This window comes from Kogia breviceps, chromosome 5 (genome assembly GCF_026419965.1).
Source record: "Kogia breviceps isolate mKogBre1 chromosome 5, mKogBre1 haplotype 1, whole genome shotgun sequence".
Lineage (NCBI taxonomy): Eukaryota > Metazoa > Chordata > Mammalia > Artiodactyla > Physeteridae > Kogia > Kogia breviceps.
The window spans coordinates 77,264,864-77,291,152 of NC_081314.1; the positions used below are offsets into that span (position 1 = coordinate 77,264,864).

The following is a 26,289-nucleotide window of genomic DNA, read 5'->3' on the forward strand; positions in this document are numbered from 1 at the left end:
TTCAGAGGATATTATTCAGTAACTCCACTTCCAAACACCAAGGAAAGCTCACTGCCCAGCTTGTTAAAGTTAAGGGGAAGGTGGACCCAAATGAAACTCCAACAATTTGGCTAGAAAATGGCAGATAGAGCCAGGACTCCAACTTACCTTCACTCTTATCATCTCTTACCTCCAAGATTTCTCACGTGTTAGTTGTTCTGCTAATAACTACTAATTTTTTCAGTTATTAGTTTCCTCTGGGAAACAAGACTGGCTTGGGTCTCCTACGGCTCATGCCCAGTGGCCTCCAATCTGTGCTTCCTCTATTGACACACTTACTGTAGTTTTATAGTAAATCACCTGGGTGCTCATCAGTACCCACACTGACATGTAAGCTTCTCAGGGATGAGAGCCAGCTTTGTCTTGCTCATCTTTGCATCTCCAGGGCCTAGCCCAGCGTATGGCAGGTAGGAGGTGCTCAGTGAATAATTATGCATTGAATCAATATGGGTGACACTCAGATGTGATGGGAGTGCTCTGACCCAGGGTTCTAGCCTTCCGTTTGCATATCTCCTGTCCCTGACACCTCCTGCGAGAAGTGTATACTTACACCAGAAAAACTTAACTCCCAACTTGGCGGGCTCCGTGATGTTCTCCTGGGTGGCTTCACCTTCAATTTGACTCACAGTTCCATCAGCTCTGCAATGAGTTAAAAACAAAAACCAAGAAACCTGAACTCATTAAAAGCCCCAAATCAAGGAAAGGCAAGATTTGTGACACCAACAATCCTGGTGGCCAACATTGCAATTTCTGGGTAGGAGGTTCTTGAAAACAGGTTAGGTCCTAGTTCCATTCCCTCCCCTTTGCTTTCTTGCTGTCTCTGAGACAAGCAGAGAAAGACAGCTTTTGGGTGAAAAGAATCAACAATTGCAATGCCCCAGGACTGGATAATATGTCAGGCCCTGGTATTTCAACACTGTTTTTTGGAGTGTATGTAGTAGCCTGCAAGGCCATTTTCTGCTCCTGGGCTCCAAACCAAGAGGGAGGAAGAGGGAAGGGAAAAACAAGCAAATAAACAACCCAGCACAGAACAAAGATTTGCTTCTTTAAAAATAAGAAAGGAAAAAATAAGGACTGACTGGATTACTGAAAATCATGTAAAATGTGGAATCTGGAGATCTGCCAAGTTTCCCCCTCTTTGGGCCTCAGTGATATCACGTGGCATCATTTGTCCCATAAAGGGGTTCATATGCCTGGGTTCATAGCTCTGAGACCCCATCCAGTTCAGCAAGCTTCTGATCGAGTGTGGGAGATTCTGACGTAGGCCAGGTCAAAGCAGGCAATGAGGAAACATTTACCTCACTTCAGGGATTCTATCAGGCATCCAGATCTCAGAGACATTAGATGTGAAGAAATGTGCATCTTACAATTAATGCCACCTTACAATTGCTAGTGTCATTTCTTTTTTAGTGGTATATAAAATGGTGGTGTCTTAAAAGCGATGGTCTTTTTGCTTGGATGGATGAAATACTTTTACTCTTTTGAAGGGAGCTGGCCCCATTTCTGGATAACTTCCAATGGCCCCCTGGATCTAAGGGAAAGGGGAAAGACCTAGGGATTGAGGCTATGAAGGAGGGTGCTCTCCTAGCAGGCCAACAGAGGAGTTTCCTGTTCACCAGTTCTCAGAGGGGCAGACAAACTAAAATTGGAACAATGGCATGCGTTAGAAAGTCAGTAGGCTATGGTTAGTGCTGATGGATATCCTAGAAACCAGACAATAAGAAGCAGGTAAGGGGGCTGGGGGTGGGAAATGTTCTCTGATGCTCCTGGATTGCATAGTCTGTTTATCACTGAGTAGGGCTGGAGACCGTGCCCTGCTCTCACCTGGGAGTCAACCTGTAAGATGGAAGACGGTCCATTTCTATCTGCAAGCAGTTGCTTAGCAACAAACCAGTCTCTTCCCAACAGACTTTCCCCCTTTTCACCATCATTTATGTTTTGCTCCAGGACAGTTTTCAAAATACCAGTCTCTGATCATAAACTCACAATTTATTCATAGGAAAAATGCATTTGTATTTTCAAGGGTAGCAACATATTGGCAATAATAGGTAATATTAAATGATTACCACATGCTAAACACTGTTCTAAGTGCTTTACATGTGTTACCCCATTTAATGTTCACACAGCCTTATGGACGGACGTACTATGATTATTGCCAATTTACAGAGGAGGAAACTGAGGCCTAGAAAATGACCATAACTAACCTAAGATCACATCATTATTAAGTGGTAGAACCAGGATTTGAAACGGGGCACCTAACCCCTTCAGCTCCCAGCCCTGAGCCAGCTGCTTTGGCCCCAGCATTCTGACACTGGCTAAGGGTATTTTGCTCAGGCTCCCTGCCATGCCGCCTGCTTGTTCTGCAGAATCTATATCACTTTCCTGACTAACAAACCTTTCTCCATATGCCTTTGCTCTTAAGTAGAAGTGACCCTAGAGGCAGAGTGACCTAATACGCTGGGTACAGTTAAAGATGATTCCTGGCCAACTCAGAAGGAGAGCTGGGGGCATCTGATGGGTTTTGGGATCTGTGTCATTGTCTGACTCTTGACCTTAGAATGGGATAAAATATTTCAAATAAAGTCATTGTTACTTTGGGGCCTATAAAATTCCTGTGAGACCTTCTGGGGGTCTGCATCTCAATTCCTGTAGTCCTTACTGGGCTCTGAAATGAGTGGGATTTTTCTTTAGAGTTGCTCAAGATTATTTCTTTGGTTTATGCAGGGTCAGAGAGTCAGCCCACTGCACTGTGGCTCACAGGAAGCTTAATGGGTAATAGGATGGCCATGCAAAGGCTCTCTGAGCCTGAGTAACTTCCAGGCTGGGTGGCAGTTGTTTTCTTGCAGTTGAACACAGTTCTTAGACAACTTAGGAAACAGGAATGGCAACCATTCATGCCCCGCCTCTTTCATATATCTTCTGGTCTCTTCCCCATTTCACCTCTCCCTGGTGTTGAATCTCAGCTTCACCACTTATAAGCTGTGTGACCCTTGGGCAAATTACTTTACTTCTCTGTACCTCATTTTCCTCATCCATAAAAAGAGGGTTAATAATAGTACCAACCTCAGGTTGCTATGGGGATTAAATGAATATCTACGCTCATTTACATGTACATACATAAATAGATGTATATGTACACACATGTATATATACATACACATACAGAACAGTGCCTTGCACATAGGGAATGCTTAATTAGTATGTTACCATTGTTTATTGTTACTCTTATCTTTGTTGATGGCAGGTGGGTAGGAGTTCTTCCTAGGTTTCTTTTTAAGTTTATATTTGCTTTCTAAAGTATGAATTTGGGGATCAAATATCAGTCTGTGAGAAGTAATAGAAAAATATCTTTCTGTAGGTTCTCCTGTTCACACAACCTAGAGTGTGACTACGTATGTATCTGATTCTTGCTTAATAAGAAAAGGAGTTTTCTAAGAGTTAAAGCTGTCTGGAGATGGGATAACTTGTCATGGAAGATGTTGAGCTCCCAGTTTCTGGAAGGATTCAAGCTACGCTGGATGCCCTCAATCAGCAGATGATATAGAAAGTGCTTCTCTCTTGGTCTGGAGGTCAGACAAGAGGGTCCTTTGCTGTCCTTTGTTACCAGATGGTCTGTTTTGCAATGAGAGCAGGAACCTTGCAGTTTGTGTTACCATTGAGTCCCTAGGACCTCTCACAGGGTGGGGGACACAATAAGGCACTCAGCAAGTGGTCATGAAAATGAATGAGTGACTTCTAGTCCCTACCATTCTGCCTGCCAAAAGCTTTCCTCTCAGGACCTGTCGTGAGCAGGCAGCCCAGACCCAGCAATGTCTGCATCCTCCCCACACTAGACGGTAAGGACACCAGTCACCCCAGGATAGTCTCTGCAGGGCTCCCTCCCGGACGTGTGTTGCCTTTGAAAGCACAGGCTCTCACCTCAGCTCCTTGTTTATCACTTTGATGTTTCCGTTTTCCATTAGCGAGTAGTTGGCTTGGATGCAACTTCCCTTCTCAAAGCTCACTGGGATCTTCTCAATTTCATACCATCTTCCAAGATACTGCAGAGACAACGACAAGCAGAGCAAACTCTGTGGCTCTCTGGGGACCTGCAAACTCTTCCCCATTGTTGTCTTTCAGAGCAGAGCCCTTTCCTGGGGTAACCAGGCAAAATGGGCTGCATTGTTCCCAGAAGCCACTGAGCAAGATATTGACTCAAATGGTAATAAGTGAATCGGATGTGTGGGCATTGGTTGAATGCCCCAGTCCATTCCTAAAGTGCTTTTTATTTAGCTATGCTTTCAGTGTCCCCTTCAGTCAAAATCTATGTGAAATTCTAAACTCCGTAAAAGGAAGGGATTGGTTTAGATGATGTAAGGTGCCATCTCAAATATTTTATGATTCTACAAGACATCTTTGAATTGTGTGCAAAGTCAGATGTGTTTACTGTGGGGAGCTGGGTCTCCAGAGTTGGTGAAATTCTCCTCATATAACCCCACACAGGGAGTTGGTCACAAAGGCTTTTGGCAGGTGGTCAAGATTTTGAAGACCTGTATCATTCTTCCCCTGGGGGCTTGCTCTCTGTCCATAATTTCGGTGCACAGAGTCATCTTTAAAGAAAGTGAGCAACTGCGTGGGTGAGGGTGAGGGGAGAGAGGCACGCTCCTGCTTCCATGCATTGCTGGGCATAGAGACTGCTCCAATCTACAGCCTTCATGAGGGCAACTTGGCAATATCTAGCAAAACTAAAACTGCATTTACTCTGGCCCAACAATTTCACCTCTGAGAAGGTATCCTCCTGAAATTAAGAAACGATATATGCATAAGGTTATTCATTGCAGTCCTATTTGTAATAATAAAAGACAGGAAATGGTCTAAGTGAGCATTAGTAGGGGACTGGGTAAATAAATGATGGCACATCCATACAATGGAATGTTATACACCCTCTTTTAAAAGAGCTATATGTAATTATCTCCAAGATACATTTAATGGAAAAAGAGCCAGGTGCAAAATAATATATATATTAAACTACCTTTTATGTAAAAATGGGGGAAAAGGTTATTATATCAGTTATCTATTGCTGCTGTAACAAATTACCACAAGTTTAAAACACCACAAATTTATGGTCTCATAGTTTTGTACATCAGAAGTCTGATACGGGTCTCTCTGGGTTAAAATCAAAGTGCTGGCAGTGCTACATTCCTTTCCAGAGGCTCTAGTGGAGAATCTGTCTTCTTGCCCTTTCCAGGTTCTAGAGGCCGTTTGCATTCCTTGGTTTGTGAATCCCTTCCTCCATCTTCAGAGGCAGCAAAAGCAGGTCAAATCCCTCTCACACTGCATCTCTTTGACTCTTCTTCCATCATCACATCTCTCTGACCACAGCTGGGTAAGGTTCTTTGCTTCTAATGATTAGATTGGACCCACCTGATAATGCAGGCTACTCTTGCCATCTCAAGCTCCATTACTTTAATCACATCTTCAAAATACCCTTTTCCATGTAAAGAAACAATTTGCAGATTCTGGGGAATATGGCATGGACATCATTCTTCCTACTGCAGTCATGTATGTGCTTTTTAATATATGTACATATTATCTCCCAAAAGATGCACCATAAGCTGTTTTTACTGGTTGCTACTGGGGAGCAAAACTGAGGCTGGGATATAGGGGTGGAAAGGAAAGTTTTCATTGTATGTCCTTTTGCATCTTTAGAATTTTGAACCATGTGAATATATCTACCTAGTCAAAATATTGATTGAAATTATTTTAGAAATTTAAAAATGTGTTACTCACCAAAACAAAATCAAGGAGATATAGTCATCTTCAAAAAAGTCAGAATTTGAAATGAGAGCATACTGCAAATAGGTAGCAGTATTGCTTCGGTCACCTGGCTCTCTGCTAAAATATCTACCCACATTTAGGGCATAAATTTTCCACTCATTTGTTAAAGGACATCTTTCAATTAAAATCACTGAACTTAACAGGCATTTAAAGCACTGAAGAATAAGTTTAAAGGTCAGCTGGTTTCACAGGCATCCTCAGAAAATCTCCATTATATACAATGCATTTAAAATAGTTCTATTATTGTTAAGGTGACTTTAATGTTCCACAATTAAAAACAAGGACACACGATTTTCCAGAAAGGAAGAAACTCAGAGGTGGAAGATTGCTTTTCATGTCATGTTCCCTCATGATCTCATAATATTTTTGTGAAGGTCTTTTTGTCTTTGGGGGTCTCCATTTCTCTATCTCTTCGAGGAGAATGCAATGTTTAAAGATAATTATGAAAAGGAAGAAGTAAAACTATCTCCATTTCCAGATGACAGGGTTTTATACATAGAAATCCTAAGGAATACACACACACACACACACACACACACACACACACACACACACACACACACAATTATTAGAACTAACAAATGAATTCAGCAAGGTTAAAGATACAAGAATTAATATATAGAAATAAAATGTATTTCTATACTTACAATGACCAATCTACAAATTAATTTAAGAAAATCCCATTTATAGTAGCATCTAAAGAATCAAATTCTTATGAAAAAAATTTAACCAAAGAAGCATAAAACATACTCTGAAAACTACAAAACATTGTTGAAATAAATTAAAGGAGACCTAAGTAAATGGAAAGATATCCTATGTTCATTGATAGGAAGACTTAAAATTGTTAAGATGGCAATACTCTCCAAATTGACCAACAGATTTAATACAGTCTCTATCAAAATTCCAACTTGCTTCTTTGCAGAAATTGACAAAATGAGCCTAAAATTTACACGGAAATACAAAGGGCCCAGAATAGCCAGAAGAACAAGGTTGAAGAACTCATATATTCTGACATCACAACTTACTACAAAGCTACTAATCAAGAGTATACTGTGCTGGTATAAGGACAGACATATAGATCAACAGAATAGAATTGAGGGTCCAAAAATAAACTCTTACACATATGGTCAATTGATTTTCAACAAGAGTGTCAAGACTATTCAATGAGGGTTTTCCCTGGTGGCGCAGTGGTTGAGAATCTGCCTGCCAATGCAGGGGACACGGGTTTGAGCCCTGGTCTGGGAAGATCCCACATGCTGTGGAACAACTAGGCCCGTGAGCCACAACTACTGAGCCTGTGCGTCTGGAGCCTGTGCCCCACAACAAGAGAGGCCGCGATAGTGAAAGGTCCGCACACTGCAATGAAGAGTGCCCCCCCCCCGCGCCGCAACTAGAGAAAACCCTAGCACGAAACGAAGACCCAACACAGCCAAAAATAAATTTTAAAAAAATCCTTCCCTCAAAAAAAAAAAAAAAAAAAAGACTATTCAATGGCAAAAGAATAGTCTTCTCAACAAACTGTCCCGGAACAACTGGATATCCTCATGCCAAAGAAAGAAGTTTGACTCCTATATCACATGATATACAAAATTTAACTTAAAATGAATCAAACACTTAAATGTAAGAACTACAACTGTAAATCACTTAGAAGAAAATATAGAAGTAAATATTTATAACCTTAGGCAATTTTTTAAAGATATGCACAAAAAGCACAAGCAACACCACCAAAAGCACATGCAACAAAAGAAAAAATAGATAAATTGGACGTCATTAATATTTAAAAGTTTTGTGCTCAAAAGACTCATCAATAAGGTGAAAAGATAATCCTTACCATATATGGGGGAGTTGATTCTATCAATATCTTTTTAGTGCAGGTAACAAGAAAGCCCCTTGGGGGAGTGCTGTCCTCTCCTGGGCTCTGTCTGAGTAACCTGTGGGGGTCCTGCACTCCTGGGAAGCCTAGTTTTGATTCCTACTCTGCATTTACTGGCTGTATGACCTGAGTGGGTTGCAAGGTCTCTGACATTCACCTTCTTCAGCTGTAGAGTGAGGATAATACTTCTGCAGCAGCTGCTGTCAGTGTCCTTTCAGCCCACCTCTGGGCTCACCTCCATCACAGCGGGCTTCCCATACACACTGCCTGCTTCCCATCTGGAGCCCCTGGGTCTCCTTCTCTGCCACAGGCTTGGCCAGTGCCATGGGACCTCCCAATGCCCGCCTACATCTGTCCGTGGGACAACCTGAGGCACATTCTACATATTTCCTCAGAGGATCCCCAGCAGGATTGAACCCCATTGTTCACAGAGTAAGCTGCTCATGAACTCACGCTTTACTGCTTTCTTGCCTTCTCTCTCTGTTTCCCCACATGCCCACTCAGGCTTCCTGGGATCATCTTCTAAAACATCTCTGCTCCCCAGTTCTTGTCTCAGGGTCTGCTTTGGGGGAGCTCCCAGTAAGATAAGGACCTATCCCAAGGCTTGCTGTGGCCATTAAAGCAGAAAAATAAAACTGAGCCTGGTAGGATGCTTATGCAAACAGGAGACAGCAAAACAAGCGGGAGTTTAGCCTTTTACCACACCTTATTCACGTCAAAGTTCTCCTGCACTGGAGGATTTGGGCATTTCCCGAGATGGAAAGCTTGTCCCTCAGCTGCTCCGAAGAGTCCAGCCAGGGCAGGAAGCAGCAGCAGCAGCGCTGGTACCATCTTGGAGCTGGGTGGCTGGAGGTGGACCTGGAATGGGGAGAACAAAGCAGCTGGAGGCGCTCAGAGTCTCCTGAGGGCACAGAGTCCCCAGAGGAAAATTTCTGGGCTGGCCGGTCCCTCTGTGTGCAGCCTCCCACTCAGCCCGTCTGAGCCCCTCATCCCCCAGGGCCACCTCAGTGTCACTGTGAGGCCCTCCACCCCTGTGAGCCTCTCTAGAAGCTTTTGTGCCATCATTAGAGCACATTCTGCCTGGTATTAGAGTTTGTTGGATTTATTTTGCCAGCTCCCCCTGACCCTACACACCTAATTATGCATTTTTCAGAGATAGGCATCGTTTTGATTCTCCCTGGACTCACCCACAGAACCTTGCAGTTCCAGGTGCAGTAGGTACTTATTGTATGAACAGAAACAATGTGTGTGTGTTGGGGATGGGTAGGCAAAGGGGGAGAGTGAAGCCATCAAATGAACCATGAGAGAAAAAACCAAAAACAAACCATTCACTACATTTAGTGCCCTGTGAGATTCATCAAAGAAATTCCTCCCTGACTCCACTTCCCCACCCTGCCCCGATCTGCTTGTCTGTTTGCCAACCCAAGAGTAGGCCTGGGAACTTTAACAGGGAGCAGCGTGCTGGGGACTCCAGGGTCACCCTGACTGGATTTGAATTCTGGCTCTGCACATACTAAGTATAACTGTGTCCACTGGATGCTTTAGTTTCCTTGGCTATTAAGTGGGAATAATAATCATACCAACGTCATGAAGTTTCATGAGAATTAAATGAGAAAATATAAGGAGAGCATTTAGAGCAGTGTCTGACAGAGAAAATGCTCAATAAATGCTAGTTATTATTATGAAAAGCAGAAGCAAAATATTGTGTTTCCTGAATTTCTTTTTCTTTCTTCCTCCCTTCCTTCTTTCCTCCCTCCCTTCCTCCCTTCCTTCCTTCCTTCCTTTGACATGCTGTTGAGGGTATTTTTCATAGATGCTGTACATTTAACCAGAGGAGGACCAATAAGTAGCTGACTTGTAATTGTGCAGAAAGCATTTGAGCCCAGCTCCCTTGGGCGTGGAAGCTTCTTTGAGGAGGGGCAGTGGGCAGGGGTGAGGGCTGCAGCGCTGTTGACAGGGTAGGAGCCTGGACTGCTTCCTGCTTCTTTCACTGACTTGCTCTCAGTCTGTTCTCTTCCTTGCGACTCCTTGCCTGTAGCTGCACGGGAGCTATTTCCAGAGCTTTGCCTTTCTCCCGGTGATGAAGAGGGCTGAATCAATGCAAGCAAGATGTTCTCAGATCTGAATATTTAAAAGGATGTGTCATAACAGGAATAATTATAACCACTTTCTTATGAATCCCTAAACCTCCAAATAACCTTTAATAATCAGTAGCTTTTCTTCTGGAAGTTTTGTTGCCCGTTTTTCAAAAGAACAGTTACCTAATGAGTAAAAGCTGATGCGAGGTTGGGGGGAGGAGGCGTGGTCCCTGAGTCCCTGCCTTCAGCATGTCTGCTGTGGGGCCCTTTCCTTAGTCTTTGAGGCTCCACTTCCCGTCAGCCCCTACCACCAGCTAAACAACACTTGTCTTTTAACCTTTTGGGCGATGATGGATGCCAAAATCCAGCCTAAATCCACAAAAATGTGCATTTCTTTCCAAGAGGTTAATAGAACCACTGAAGTTCTGCTCTTGGCCCCTAGTAGGCTCCAAGCTCAGAGCCTTGCCCAGGAATTCTAAGCCCAGAGGATGGCCACACATTCTACAGGCACCCCCTCCCCCAAACTGGACAGATCCTTAGAGGTCATTTATCCAACCCCACCCCTCAGGTGTACAGATGGGAAAGTTGAGGCCCAGAAGGGGCAGAGCGCTGGGACTCGGGCCCCATCTCCACCTCTCCATTCTGTCACATCCCTGAGCCATGCTTCCTTCTGTGCCCACCTTCGGTGGCTTCAATAAACACCTACCTCTGTACCTGATAAGTCTCGTTTCACCGCGTGACAGTTCCACCAAAAGTCAGTTCCCCGTCTTACTCTGACAAATACCTTGTTACAGAATGTTCTATTATGGGCTGAAACAAGTTCTTTAGCTCTGTAAGAGGATTTCAGAGCAAAACTAATTCCCCTTGCCTGCTACTCTTCCAAAGATGCCTCTTTATTGCAATAGTTTTATTCCTATGATGAAAACTTTTTGTGAGAGAAAGAGTTGATAACATCCATCATTTTTTTGCAGTACCCCTTGCATTCTACTTCACCCAGGGCTTATTGAGCACCTTCTGAGAGTAAATCACATTATTAACATATATCTGTGAACTTGGGTATGAATGACTTATTTTTGCATTGTCTCCTAATACTAATGGGAAGACTGTCCTAACGAGGAGAGTTTAAATACTTTAAAAAAAGATATAATTTAAATATTATTTTAACTAAATATTAAATAATTTAAAAATAATTCTACTAAGGTTATGGTGCATCCACACTGGGCCAGAATTGACTCTCTGGATCACTGCTTACACTCACTGAGCTTCTCCAGGGAGGAGCCCTGGCTTCAGTATTTTACATGTGCATTGAATCTTCACAACACCCTAACTGGAAGTGTCCTGTGCTGACAATTCTCTGTGTACTCAGTGAGGTTACTTCCTGACAAGCTGTGAAGCCAGAACTTAGGTCAGGTTTCCTAAGAGTCTACGCACCTGCATGTTAGCCTGGACCTGGTGCCTGGTCTCAAGGAGCTGCAGAAATATTAAGGACTAGGCTTTTAGATTTTGCATGACCAAAATAAAAATACATTTCCACAAGTAAATGGGTCTTAAAAACCATTTCGCTATTGAATCTAACAAGAAAACATATCTTCTGAAGAAAATATTTTTGCATTTTCTATTAATTTAATTTAATTAATAATTAATTCTATTAATATTAAATGCATTTTCTATTCACATAGTGCATTCCAATTCACTTTTCGGTCAATTTTACTGTAATGCACAGTGGATAACAACCCCCTGATAATTCATCTATCACAGTATTGGTGTATGGAACAATTCCTCATTGTCTCATATAGTATAGAGGGGGGTGCGTAGTGCCAGCAGAAGACTTTGAGGTGAGTCAGCACTGCATGGGCACCCCACTTCTGGCATTTGTTGGTGGTCTTACCTTAGGCCTATTGCTTAGGATATCTGAACTTCAGTTTCCTCATCTGAAAAATGGCACTAACATCTTCTTTGTAAGGCTGTTTATGGAAAAATGAGACCAAGTCTACAAAGCAACTGGCCAAAGGCCCTCAGTTGTGTTAGTTACTATTTTTAGCTGAAAACGGGCAATGAAAACTCAAGACTATCTCTATTTTAAGCATTATTTATCATAAATGAAAATTAATACAACAGTACATACCTTTTTTATCCAGATGAAAGCAGTTTCCACATGCAAAATCATCCAATTTGAGGTGACTGGCTTCTCCCAAGCTATTTTATAAGCTTCTCAGGTCACTGATGTTTAATTTTAATGCATGCCACACCCCCTCCAGTTCAGGAAGGCTGGCCTAAAAGCTTCGCTCTGTATGAAACACAAAGATGGGATGTTATGTTCATCTCCCTCCCCCAGTTTCCTTCACAGCTGCTCCCTGAAGAAGAAACAACGAGATATTGTTTGTGTGTGTGTGTGAGAGAGAGAGAGAAAGACAAAGTGCATTTCATTCAAAACATCTTTTTTGCTGTGTGGATTTTCTAATTTAATTTTCTCAGTCAGAATGCACTTTTAAGTGCCAGTAAGATGAGTTGCAACATGTGTTCAAATATCTGTTATTTATTTTTCATTTTTGTGTAAATGAAAAAGCAACAATCACATTTCCTGAAAATGGAGCCTGAATTCTACCCATGTGGGCCCTGGCCTGGAACATGACGCAGGCAACAGAGCGAAGGTTAGCAATCAGAGTTGGTTTTCTGTGTGATCCTGGGCAAGCCACCCACTTCTCTGAGCCACAGTCTCCCCACTGTGAAGGATAGACTGTCATTTCTGTCCCCACCAGAGTTGGGTGTGTAGGGGCTAAAAGCTGAGAACACCAAAGGTATCTTCTGCAGCTCCTCTCTCTTGAGTCTTGGATGACTCTCCCAGCTACATATTCTAGGCAGCCTGTTCTGCTTGGGGTGGGAGTGGGGACGGGGAGCAGATTTAAGCCCAGGGGCACTTTTGGTTGGGCCTCGTCTCTCTCTGTGGAATGAACAGCTTTGGAAAGACTCTTAGGCGTTGGATTCTATGCCTTTGTGATAGGCAGAAGGCTTTTTATTTTTTTAATTTTAAATTTTATTTTATTGAAGTATAGTTGATTTACAATGTTGTTAATTTCTGCTGTACAGCAAAGTGGCTCAGTTATAAAAAATATATATTCTTTTTCATATTCTTTTCCATTATGGTTTATCATGGATATTGAATATAGTTTCCCCTGCTATACAGTAGGACCTTTTTGTTTATACATCCTATATATAATAGTTTGCATCTGTTAATCCTGAACTCCCAATCCTTCCCTCCCCCCACCTCCTTGGCAACCACAAGTCTGTTCTCTATGTCTGTGAGTCTATTTCTGTTTTGTATGTAAATTGGTATGTTAGATTCCACATATAAGTGATATCATATGGTATTTGTCTTTCTCTTTCTGACTTACTTCACTTAGTATGATAATCTCTAGGTCAATCCATGTTGCTGCAAATGGCAGTATTTCATTCTTTTTTATGGCTGAGTAATATTCCATTTAATTTATTTATATATATAAATATATATATATATATACCACACTGGCAGAAGGTGACACATAGATAAGACAGTACTTTTGTACCAGACTTATATTCCTAAATAAAATTCACTCTCAAATTTGTAAGCAATAGAGAGAAATTTACAGCACTAGACCTTTAAACCTTATAACAACGCAACAAGAGTGAAACCTTAACATACCAAACTTTGAGAGCTCTTTCTTTGGGATATTCTTTACCTTTTCAGGAAAAGAAGGAATTCTTCCTGTTCGGGGAACTGACTCTGACTGTACTCCTGTAATGCTTTCCCCTCAGAACTCTGCATGGCTCCCTCCTTTGTCCAGGTCTCTGATCTAATGTCCTTCCTTTAAGGGCCTTCCTGACCTTTCAAAAATAGCACTCTTGTTACTATTATTTTTCTTGGTTCATTATATCCTTACTATATCTTTACCTGAAATTATATCCTTTATTTATGTTTTTTCTTGCTTATGGTGTTTTCCTCACTGGGATCTAAGCTCCACAAGTACAGAGAATTTGTCTCATTTTCTTACTGCTGTACCCCTAGTGGCTAGAACACATCGTAAGTGCTCAGTAACTACTTATAAACTGAATGGAAGGGACCTATCTATTCAAAGAATTTACTGAGTATTCTAAGATATGTACAAGGACTAGAGGTAATATTCAAGAGACTTCTATTTGAACTGTTTTCTGGGGAAAGTACTGGCCTGTAACTATTACAATAAATTGTTGCACAGTTTTCCACAAAGCAATATTGCTAAATTTCCAAATGTGTAAGTTAAGATTGATATATTTATATATTTGAATCCTCAGTATGAAATCAAGAACTGTGGAGCTGAAGGTATTAGTCAAGGAGTCATAGTGTGACAAAAATCACATTATCTTTCTGGGTCTCAGTTTATTTTTTTCTGCAGGTGTTAGCAAATGATATAATTTAGGGAAATCCTCTTTTTATATGTTTCTGGAATGTAGAGACAAGCACAAGTTCTAAAGCATTATAAAACCAATCAGAACTGTTTTCTAAACCAGTCTTTACATTTAAATTCCAAAATAGTGCCATTTGTTGCAAACAATTAAAATAGTACCAAAATGTAGGCCTCGGAAAGTGTGTCTCATAATCCCACACCTCAGATTGTTACATTTGCACTTATTCTTCTCCATAGTCCTAGACAGATCCCAACATAATAACAATAATAGCAATAATATCCAGTGTACTGAAGCTTTCTTGTCTTTATGTAATAATGTATCTCTTGATATCAATTCACATAGATCTACTTCATTCTTTCACTTGCTGTAAAACTTTGTTTTTACATGACAGCACATTTCTTCAAGGAGATGGCCTGTGGTTTTATAGGGAATTAGTTCTTCAGTTGGGTGATCTTTCACCATGTAGGTAATTGCCTCAGTGGTTTCACCATAAGACCCTCAGGGAAGATGAAATTGTTCTGGTGGACTTTTTGTAGCAAGAAATAGAGAACTACCCCATCTTAAAAAGAAGTTTTCCAGATGGAAATTTCTCTGTTTATTAATATGTGGTTCTTTCAACTACCAGAGTCATCCTGTATGCCTTTCTAAAGTGATTTTTCTTCTGTCAAGTAAAATGAAGGGGAAACACAACTGTACTTTTCATGTGAAAACCCAGACTATGAGTTTTCAATAGCAGGTATTCACTCTTTAAGACTCAGTTCAAAAGTTCCACTCTCTGGTTGTCTTCCTGAATTCCTGCCCACTCCATGCAGTGTTCATCACTCTCTACTTTGTGTTTCCACAGCACGTGTTAACTTTGTTCTCAGGCCCATCACACCATGTCAAGCATCACCACTAGGGCTACCATGTCCTCCTGGAGACTGTCAGATCCTTTAGAGTAGGTTTGTCTTTTTGTCCCTGGTAAATTGCATAATGCCTGGTAGGTAATAAGTGTTTACTAAATGTAATTGGATGATTGAGTGTTTCTCATTATTTTGGGGGATGACCACATACTTCATGAATTATTCAGATGCTCTCTTTCCTCTCCTTCCTGCTCCTTTGTGGCCATTTACTTTATCACTAGGAGCTGGAACCAGCTGAGAGTTGAAGGATGCCAAACATCTGCTTAACAGCAAGAAAGCAATCAAACTGGTGAAAACTACAACTTGACATGGCATGGGGGAGGAACACGGAACTGGAAGGCAGGAGGCCTGGGTTCTGGTCCTAGCTCTGTTACTAACTCATTTATCCAAAAAAGGGAATCAAGACTGCCTCCTAGATTTATAGGTTGAACAACTGGGTGAACGCTCACGTTAATGACTAAAACTAGGAAGCCTGAGGAAGGAGCAAGTTTGGGAGGAAAACTCGGGTTCTTTCATGGATAAATTATATCTGAGTTGCCTGTTAGAAACCCATGTGGAAAGGTGAAGATGGCAGTTGGATAGTCAAGTCAAGATTTGGGGAAAAGTCAGGGCTGGAGGCAGAGATTTTGGAATCATAAGCACATAGATCAGCGGTCCCCAACCTTTTTGGCACCAGGGACCGGTTTCCTGGAAGACAAGTTTTCCATGGACAGGAGGTTGGGGGGGGATGGTTCAAGCAGTAATAGGAGCGATGGGGAGTGGTAGGGAGTGGTGGGGAGTGATGGGGAGTGGTGGGGAGCGGTGGGGAGCAGTGGGAAGTGATGGGGAGTGGTGAGGAGTGATGGGGAGTGGTGGGGAGCGATGGGGAGCCATGGGGAGCGGTGGGGAGTGATGGGGAGTGGTGAGGAGTGATGGGGAGTGGTGGGGAGCGGTGGGGAGCGATGGGGAGCAGTGGGGAGCGATGGGGAGCAGCAGATGAAGCTTCACTCACTCACCCACTGCTTACCTCCTGCTATGCGGCCAGGTTCCTAACAGGCTGCAGACCGGTAATGGTCCGAGACCCGGGGGTTGGGGATCCCAGACATAGATGGTCTTCAAAGTCATGGGACTTGATGGGGTTATGAAAGGAGAGCACACAGTAATGGGAGAAAAGGATGCTCAGGACAGATCCCTACTACACTCTAACTTAGAGAGATTGACTAGAGGAGAAGGAGCCAGTAAAGGAGACATACGTAAAAGAGGACAGTGGGCTATCACAGAGCCAAGGGAAGAAAATGTTTTATGAAGGAGGAAATAATCAACTTTTACTGAAAGTTCAAAGAAGATAACGAAGAAGCGGCCCATGGATTTAGCAAATGGAGGTCACTGGTGATCTTGACAATAGTAGTCTCTGTGGATAATGGGAATAGAAGTCCAATTTGAGTGTGTTGAGGAAGGGATGTGAAAACAGCAACTCAGTTTTGAAGTCGAAGGAAAATAGAGAAATGAGTTTAGTAGCTGATGGGAGACATGGAGGTTGAGGAAGATGCTCAGAGCATGCACATGGGGCTGATCCAGTAGAGGAGGAATTTTGACTCTGTAGGAGAGGGGGTGGAGACTGCAAGAGCAATCCTGAGCAGGAGAGAGGGCATGGGATCCAGAGCACAGGTGGAGAGGCTGGCTTTTGAGAGGACAAGGGTTCTGGGCCCATAGAAACAGGAGGGGATGCAGAGGGGAGGCAACCAGATTCAGTGAGGTGTGTAGATCTGGTGGTAAGAAGATGTGGGGTTTTCTCTTTGTGTGACTGTGGTCAAGTCACTTATCTTGCTGTGATCTGTTGGAGAAACTCAACAATTCTGCTCTGATCATGGTAAATGGGTTTCCTTGAACACAGTCACTCTGCTAATGACACCTGCCTTAACACCTGCTTCATTTATTAAGGGAGAGAGTGGGGAAGGGGCAGGGTTCAACCTAGGACTAATTGTAATCATAGCTCCTGACTATTGAACACTGCAACATCAGGTCCTGTATAGGTGTTTTCCATATACTAGCTCTAATTGTTACATACCCTGCAAAGCAGGCATTAGTAGGAGTCCCATTAGAGGGATGAAAAAACTGAGGTGGGAAGATGTGGTCATGCAACTTTTCTAAAGTGATGAAGTGAGAATTTAAATCCTAACGTGTAACTCCAAACCCATACTTTTAACCATTATGTTCTATTGCCCCAGCAACAGAAAGGGGTGAAAGGGTTCACTGAGAGATTGGCCAGGGGTTTAATACCTTCCAACGTTCTCAGCAGAGAAAGATGATACCAACTGCTTACTAATTCCTGAGAAATGTTGAGGCAAGCAGGAGGGCTGAGTTTTCTGCACCAGGCTCAGAAACTAGTGTTCCAGACTCCTTGACAAAGGCCACCTGAAAGCAGAGGAATTGAACCCATCCATCTAGTCCATCATCCAACACTGTCAATCCAACAAATTCCAGGAGCTGGGACATCTGCTACCAGTTACCTCAGTCAACTTATTGTGGCTTTAAGCTTTTCCAGATGTTTGCTGGGAAACAATCTTTGTCCAGTTTTGTAATCCAATATAGACTGAGGCCAGTTCTTATGAAGATATACGGGGCCAGCAGGGCCACCTCCAAGCCTTCCAATGGGACCAAAATTCAGGATTTTTAATGCAGAAGCAGTAAGAGCTCTGTTTTGATTTTTTTAATTTTCTAAGATAATAAATAGATTGCTGGACAGAGCTCGGGTTCGGGAATAGGGTGACGGGGTTCTTGCCTCGGGTCTCTTACCTCTTACCTCTTAGCTGGGTGACTTTGGAGAGTTTCCTGAGCTTTCAGTCCAGGGTTTGACTATCAGGTGTTTGCAATATGGAATCCATGGGTCTCCATGGGAGGTTGACAGAATCCCATTTCAATACAATGGAATGCTTTTGCAATCCTGTTTTGTTTTACGCATTTATGGACATTTTTGCTGAGTTGTTGGTGGGTCCATGGCACAAAAAGGGTAGGAACCTGAGAGAGGATGTCTGGGGTCCCTGCTTGATTTGACATAATTTCCATGAACATACCTTCTGGGAGAGAAATTTCTTTAATGAAGTCCAACTGAGTGTGCAGGAGTGAAGGACAGTTTCCCAATGCTGGTGAGAGAGGTCAATAAATAGGAGGAGATGGAGCATCACATTTGGGCTGGGGCCCAGGTGACAGAGGGAGAGAGCCAGACTCCAGGCTCTCACATGCTATCTTCATCTGGGTAGAGGGGCTGAACCATCACACACTTAGATGTATTTGGGGTGCACCCCCAAGAGGCAGGAGCAGCCTGCAGACTGAGAGTCTCAGGTGCCATGTGCTGCCTCGAGGGAGAAGGTAAGAGGGAGGGAGAGGGTGGCAGCAGGAGGAGAACTATGACCTGGCCCATCCTTCTACCTCTGTGTTACTTTTGCTCCTGTAACACAGTTTCCAATAATAAAGTGATGGTAGAATAAATAGAGTTTTCACTGACTGATGAGCCAGCTCTCGGGTACTAGACACTTGTTATGCTAGGTACTCTACATATATTACCTCCTTTAAGCCAAGAGCAACCATGACAGGTAGATATACTTATATCCATTTCGTGGAGCAGAGAACTTGCTCACGGGTTAGTACTTGCCCAACATGGTGCAGCGAGTGGCTGAACTGGGATTCATAACCACTTCTGAATTCACCTTCTCGTGAATGGGAGCTATTGGCCAGTCTCTTGGTCCAAGGTAGTCCCTCTTACAATGGGACACGCCCCAATTTGAAGAACAGTATTTCTATGTCTTAATCTAAGTCTTTAAGGAAATGACCATTTGATTTATTGATTTATTATGTACTTTGTCAAAATTGGTATTGTTGTACAGTGTCTGGAGTTCTGTGTTTGGCCTTGGAGCCTCCTTTTAAGTTTTCTGAAATACAAGTAGGTCCTCATTACAGCGATGAAGAGAGTATTATTGGATGTGAGAGCCACAGAATACTCCATTAAGAATGGCAAGTGGTTTTCCATGGGCTACATCTCCTGGAGGGAGCAAGTGGGTGTGGGGGAGAGGAGGTGACTGAGAACCACAGATTTCATTGGTTTCTGGATTTGGGTGGAGGCTGTATAGTAGATCTGTTACTGACTAAAGAATACATCAATGCATCCCTTGGTCTTGCATGCTTTGCATGGGGTCTAAGAGCCTCTATTTTAGAATTATTGATGGAGTGAACTATTATAGTATTCTTTCGTGCTTTTTTTCCCAAATGTCTTGTATTAGTGACTCTTCCTTAGTCCATTGGTCCTTAACTTTGGTCACATATACCTGGGGCGCTTTTAATAAGACTGATTCCTGGGCCCTATCTCCAAAGATTCTGACTTAATAGATCTGTGTGAGGGCCTAGGCATCAGTAACTGTTAAAAGCTCTGCCAACATAGAAAAGAAACTTATGTTACCAAATGGGAAAGCAGGGGAGGAATAAATTAGGAGTTTGAGATTACCAGATACAAACTACCGTATATTAAATAGATAAACAACAAGGTCCTACTGTGTAGCACAGGGAACTATATTTGATATCCTGTAATAAAACCATAATAGAAAAGAATATGAAAAGGAATATATATATCTATATCTGAATCACTTTGCTGTACACCACAAACTAACACAACATTGTAAATCAACTATACTTCAATAAAAAATAAGAAAATAAAAGCTCTGCCAATGATTTCAATGTGCAGGGAGGTGAGAACCACTGAGTCATTGTCTTGCTTGCCTTTGGCCATCCTGCTTGCTGTTCCCTTACCTGGAAGGCCTCCCTGCCCTCTTCACATGGTCAACTCTTGCTGGTCCTCCAGGAACACTGAAACACTGTTTGGGCTCTGTGGCCTCCTCTGTGCTCCCAGGACTGTTTGCAAAATCTCTCTCTAACACATCCCCCAGTGTTCTAGTGTGTGGTTTGTCTGTCTTCCCTACAGGGCTGTATGTGGGAAGAGATGTGGCCTTATTTCTTTGAAGCTCCAGCTTCCAGCACGGTGCCTGGCACAAAGTAGGAGCTTGGTAAATGTTTGCTGAATAAGTGAGGGCATGAAAATATTTGGAGGGAAAGAATCAGAAACGTGGCCAGACATGTCTGGTCCCTTTCCGTTCTCTGGGGGCCCTGAAGACACATCAGGAGAGCTTAGGATGAGTGTGTTTGGAGAGGTCTGAGGCTGCATGTGAACCTGACGTTCAGAAATACACGTATTTCGTTTTTAAAAAGGTCTCCCGCACCTTGTCATAATATATACCACAACAAATATTAAAGTCTCAGGGGTTCAGCTCCAGCTACCCCTGTGTAGCCATCACTCAGCCCATAGCGTCTGCTCAGCTTATGAGTCAAGCTGCCTCTTTGTCCTTTACAGAGATGTTGGTTCTATCTCAGAGGAACAAAGAAAACATTCTGACTGTGAGAGAATGGCTTTCAGGGTTTTCCTGATGCAGCCCTGGAGAGAAGACACTTTTATTTCTATCTGTTCAGTGGGGACCAGTAGAGGCACGGGTGTGTCCATGGCCTTCAATCATGACATTCACATAAAGACACCACTGGCAGAGCCTCCTTGGGGTGGGTACTCTGCGGTTTTCAGGTGGGATAGTCTTATCTTTAATGAAAATAGAGAGGGATGAGGAGGAGGAGAAAGCTCTTTCTATTAAGAACCTACCCAGTGGCACTCAAATACTATTCCACAGACTCTGTGTGTTAATTCATCTACTCCTTACAGTAACCCCATGAAGTAGATAGTCTCTATATTATTTTTACCTTTGAGTCACTTTTCTTCAATACCTACATACTCTGTCTCCAAATATTCTCCATCCAGCCTCCTAAATTTCTATTTCATCCCTTCTCTGTTTCCCCAGTGGCAATACCTTACCTCAGGCCGCCATCTAATTGACGTGAGAAGGTTCAAGTATCACTAAGCTCATACCATATGTCACAACCATAGTGAGAGCTGCATTTGGACTTGGGTCTTGGAGTAAAGGGACTTCCTCTGTTGAGTCAATGATTCTGAGACTTACCAAGATTCCCTTAAGGTTTCTGACTAATCCCCTTAGTTTCCTTCTGTCTCCCCTACCCCAGGCCTAAATCTTTGACCTGTTCTCATAAATCAATAATTTATTAATTTAACAAATGTTTACTGAACACTTCATAAGGACTAGTCATTTTGCTAGGCACCAGGAAGATGAGATGTATAAGATCAAATCCCTGTCCTTGTGGACTTTGCTATTCTGGCTTCTCTCCCCTCTGAGTAGTTGCTCTGGTCACTTGTTTCTCAGCTTCCCTCACCTGGATCAGTGACCTTTGTAGCAGAAGCTGAATATCGCCATTAACCAGACAAACTCCTGAAGACACTGGATCTCTGCACCCTGCCGTGAGGGGCCCTGGGCAGTTCCGTTCTGCCCATCCAGGGGCTGCAAATTGTCTCTTACCTTCCCCTCCCACAGCCATATCCACTCGAGAGATGGGCAAAGCTTAGGGAGTCTTAGCATCTCAGGACTCAGCCTTGTAGGTACCACTCTGGGTAACTTGGGACCACAGGGGACCCTAGTCTCCAGGGAAAGAGTCTGTTGACCTGTCAGCCAGAAATCCTTTTATCTTTGGTGTCATGAACTCTCAAGTAAACATGCCTTATATACATTTTGCCCTAAATGATCCAATGTCTGCTTTCCTAGCACATTCTATGTCTTTGGACTGGGCTGCTTTGATGTAGTTAGAATAACAAAAATTTAGGAAAACAAACTCAACTTTTAAAAGAAAAATATGTGAACGAAAGAGTTGGTTCATCAACTCTGTTTCAAATAGGGAGATTTCAATCATGACCAGAAGTCCCGTGATTTTCTTAAAAGGGCCAAGGAGGGGCTCCCCTGAAGAAAGTCTGCTAGGCCTGAAGGAAGGTCCCACCTCACAACCCTAAGGGATGAACACACACACTTTGCCTTTTTTCTCTACATTTGGCCTGAGATGATCTTCAGGTTGTCATAACTATTCGAGGTTGAGAATTTCACTTCATTGAGATTCACCCTAACTCACTCAAAAGAACCCAACAGATGGTCTAAAGATTTAGGCATCAACATAATTCACCCCCTCCCCTTTTCTCCCACTAGCCAGGGCCCAGAGCTGTGGAATTTTCCAGAAGCTGGTGCTTCCAGTTGAGGGGAAGTGACTGGATTTCCCAGGACCTTCCCACTTCAGGAGGGTTATTTGAAAAGATATCCATGGCCTGCTTAGGGAATAATTACAAGTTGTGGTGTGGGGATGTGCTTAGGCAGGGATGGCTTCAACTGAGGCCCTGAGGGACTGAGTTTGAAACAGGGGAGAAGGAAAAATTTTAAAAAACAACAACCAAAAAACAAAAAACCAAACAATGGTACAAAGGAAGCACTGTTCCCATGAACAGATGGAGTGGCGGGGTCAGCTGAGCCCAGGTCACTGTACCAGGCCTCCCATAGCATCTGTGCTGGGTTGGGAGGAAGCACATCTCTGGTCCAGGGACAGAGTGGGCCAAGGAAATGGCCCAGGGGATAAATGGCTACATTAGGACATCCTGCAGAACAGAGGGATACCCTTAGGACTTTAGATCGGAAAACTGGATAAGTGGAGGGGAATTTCTAGCTCTACTATAGGAGTCCTGCAGTGTAGACTGCCAAATAGAATAATGCAAGTGGCATAGTGAACATTCCGGCTTGAAATATACAGCTTAACTGCTACCTGTTCAGATTAACCAGATAACTGCCAGATCTTCAAATCCCACAGGGATCTGTGGACACAGGCATAGGAGGCTGCCTTTAGACTTGCAGCTGCTTCTAACATATGTGATACACGCAGACATGTGGTTATTCTGTATGCTCTTTAAGGCCTCTTCCTTTCCTGAGCATCTAAAATTTGAGACCTATAGCTAAACATGTTAGGGATGAGTCATGCTGTGAATGGTCATTCGGTGGACAGCAGAGGGAAGGAAGGATTCATGTGACCAACCTTGTCCTCCATGATACTAGACCCTACTCAGATCCCTGAGAGTGTCAGGGATGAGGGAGTTTGTAAGTCTCCTCTCAATTATGTTGTAGCCAACTAAGGTTTATCCTATTTCGTCTTATTTCAATTTTGGTATCTTTTTTGCGGTACGCAGGCCTCTCACTGTTGTGGCCTCTCCCATTGCGGAGCACAGGCTCTGGACGCACAGGCTCAGAGGCCATGGCTCACGGGCCCAGCCACTCCGCGGCATGTGGGATCTTCCCGGACCAGGGCACGAACCCGTGTCCCCTGCATCAGCAGGCGGACTCTCAACCACTGCGTCACCAGGGAAGCCCTCAATTTTGGTATCTTGACAGGCCATTATTATTTACAGCCAAGAATCAGTGAGAATCTTCATAACAGCTCAGTGAAAGAATCCTCTTCATGTTAGGGCTTCTGGAAAGAGCACAGGTCTGTGAATCAAGACAGAAGGGTTCTAGGCCCAGCTTTGTCATCAATCTGTGGCTGACTTTGGCAAGGAACTTCCTCTGCCCAGATCAAAGTTCATCCTTTCTTGCCACTAACATTCTACGACTGTGATTTGGTACCTAGTATGGGAAGAAGACAAGACCCCAGGCAGGTCAGGGGAGTCAGAAAGGGAAGTTGGGGGAAGGTTGTATTAGCTTAGGAACCATTAAAATCCTTGGATCCCTACATAACTCTGCTTGCATCTTTAAGTCCACTGGCCTCACTCTACCTCCCAAACTGGCAGCTCTGATCAGGGCCTGTGGGCTTCCTCAGAAGCACCAAGACTCACTGGGTCCCCATTTCTCTTATGCGCCCACCATGGGGGTAGAGAGTCAGAGAGATAGGCTGTGAGGTGAGAAAGGAGGCCATGTGGAGAGTGCAGTTGGGGAAGATGCTTCCATTTTGAAACCATTTGCTGCAGGCCCTCCAGCCTCAGCACCAGGAGAGGACTATAGTCATGGATGAATAGCTTATGCTGCTGTCTTAGATGAAACTATTTATATGAAACAGGAAATGCAAACACAGGTTCTGTTTTCCTGCACTGCATTTCTCTGATGGGGATAATAATAGTTGTGCAACCCGGAGTGTGGTTATTAAACCCATCCTATGGTCACAAAGAAGCTCTGAGAAAGCCAACAGGCACAGACTCCCCAAGGCAGGATTTGGAGACTTTGCAAATTTCAAACTATTTTCCTGATGAACTGTAGTAACCCACCACGAGACAGAAGAGATGGAGTCGAACTCCAAGTACATTTTGTCCTCACAGAGTTTGTTTTAACACCAGAAGAATTTCTTCTGTGTGTTTTTTCTCATGGTCTTACCCCTATGAACTTGTTTAGCACTCAGTCTAGTGGACACTTGGTGAATTTGAAAGTCTCCAGCACAAAATAAGTGGTTGAGAATGGGAACATTCCAGGATTCCATGGGTTAGTTTATTTACAGGACCCAAATGGTCTGGTTGGTTTTTCCACCAAATTGAAGAACTGATTATTTGAGGAGGGTTTATCATAGATACATTAATTATATATCTATGTGACTGTGTGTGGCCGAGAGCTGAGGTCCTTGGACTCCAGGAGAAAGGCAGACTCTTTATGATAAGCCTCTACTGGTCAGATCAGAACCAGCCTTGCAAAGTTAGTGAGAGCCCTGAGCTGATCTGGAGAGCGTAGAACGAAGTGCCTGGCTGATTTTGGACAAGCGTTCTTTGTGGGAAAAAGAGGTCACTCTCTCATCTAGTGCAAACCAAACTTGGGACACAGACACATACATACAGCGGTCCTGCAATTCTCCCCGTCCAAGAGGACTGCTCCTTTCCCTTCCACATGCTTCTCAGGCAGCCAGTTTCCCTTTGCTGACTCTCCCTCTGTCTGCATCCTTCACACCCTTCCCAAGACTGCCCTTGATGGTCATTTCGCCCAATTTTGCCTGGATACAAATGATGGGAGATGGCAGTAAGCTTGTCCTCAGTCCAAGCCTTCACTCCTCAGGAGGGCCCTGGGCATTGCTTGGCTGAAGCACCGAACCTGGGGATAAAATAAGTAAGAAGTCTGAGAGTAGAGAAGCAGCAGAGGAAGACCAGGGATGTGACCTGGGGACAGAAGTGAGTTTTCCTCTTATTGATTCACCTCTACCAAGAATTAGGGTAGGAGGGAACATAAAATTTAGCTCTCCAAAGTCTAGAATGATCTTAATGTTACATATCCACTTTACTGAGGACACCTCTAGTGATTCGTTTGGAGATATTTGGGTGAAGAAACTTTGATACTTTTTTATTGTCAATGGGTTTTAACTTGCTATGAAAATAGGGATGAATCATAAAACTTGGTCCTCAAATATGCCCCGGTTATAATTTTTTAAAAATAAATTTATTTTATTTTTGGCTGCGCTGGGTCTTCGTTGCTGCGTGCAGACTTCTCATTGCGATGGCTTCTCTTCTTGCAGAGCACGGGCTCTAGGTGTGTGGGCTTCAGTAGTTGTGGTGTGTGGGCTTCAGTAATTGTGGCACGTGGGCTCAGTAGTTGTGGTACATGGACTTAGTTGCTCTGCAGCATGTGGGATCTTCCTGGACCAGGGCTCGAACCCATGTCCCCTGCATTGGCAGGCAGATTCTTAACCACTGTGCCACCAGGGAAGCCCATGCCCTGGTTTTAATTTAAAGCCAAATATTCAGTTCAGTTTTCTTTTCTGGTTTTTTTTTTTCATTATACTGCTTATTAGATCCATGACACGGTGGTAACCACATTTTTCTTGTCCACTGACACCATTTATTGACACCTTTTCTTTTCTTTTTCTTAGAACATCTTAAAATTTTAATCCTTTCTTTACAGGTTACCTAGACCACTTTTGATTATAAAAACTGTAGAAAATTAGTAACTGCCACAAGTGGATGCTGGGCAGTGGCACATGTCAATCTTCCACATCCTGCTTTTTGGGATATCTGAATGCACTGCTCAGGGTCTCTGCTCACACGCTGGAATCAGTTGTGGCATATTTTAGTCCACAGGTCACTTTTCCCCATATTTCTTTTTTTTTTTTTTTTTTTTGTTTTTTTTTTTGTTTTTTTTTTTTGTTTTTTTTTTTTGCGGTATGCGGGCCTCTCACTGTTGTGGCCTCTCCCGTTGCGGAGCACAGGCTCCGGACGCGCAGGCCTAGCGGCCATGGCTCACGG

The 26,289-nt window shown here is 43.2% G+C and overlaps 1 protein-coding gene across 10 annotated transcripts in view; it reads right to left on the reverse strand.

Annotated features, from left to right (window-relative positions):
• The window catches only part of APOD (apolipoprotein D), an 84,461-nt gene that overhangs the window by 1,665 nt on the left and 56,507 nt on the right, over positions 1-26,289 (reverse strand). For 8 of the 10 annotated variants that reach the window (XM_067034289.1, XM_067034288.1, XM_067034286.1 and 5 more), the window contains 4 exons: positions 11,933-12,094; positions 8,435-8,587; positions 3,958-4,079; positions 590-678 (listed from right to left, as the gene is read on the reverse strand). In XM_067034289.1, the coding sequence (XP_066890390.1) occupies positions 590-678; positions 3,958-4,079; positions 8,435-8,587; positions 11,933-11,974 (406 nt within the window). In that variant the 5' untranslated portion in view covers positions 11,975-12,094. Of the gene's footprint in view, positions 1-589; positions 679-3,957; positions 4,080-8,434; positions 8,588-9,724; positions 9,851-11,932; positions 12,095-26,289 lie in introns of those variants that run through there. The other 2 variants (XM_059064901.2, XM_059064905.2) reach the window with 2 other exon arrangements.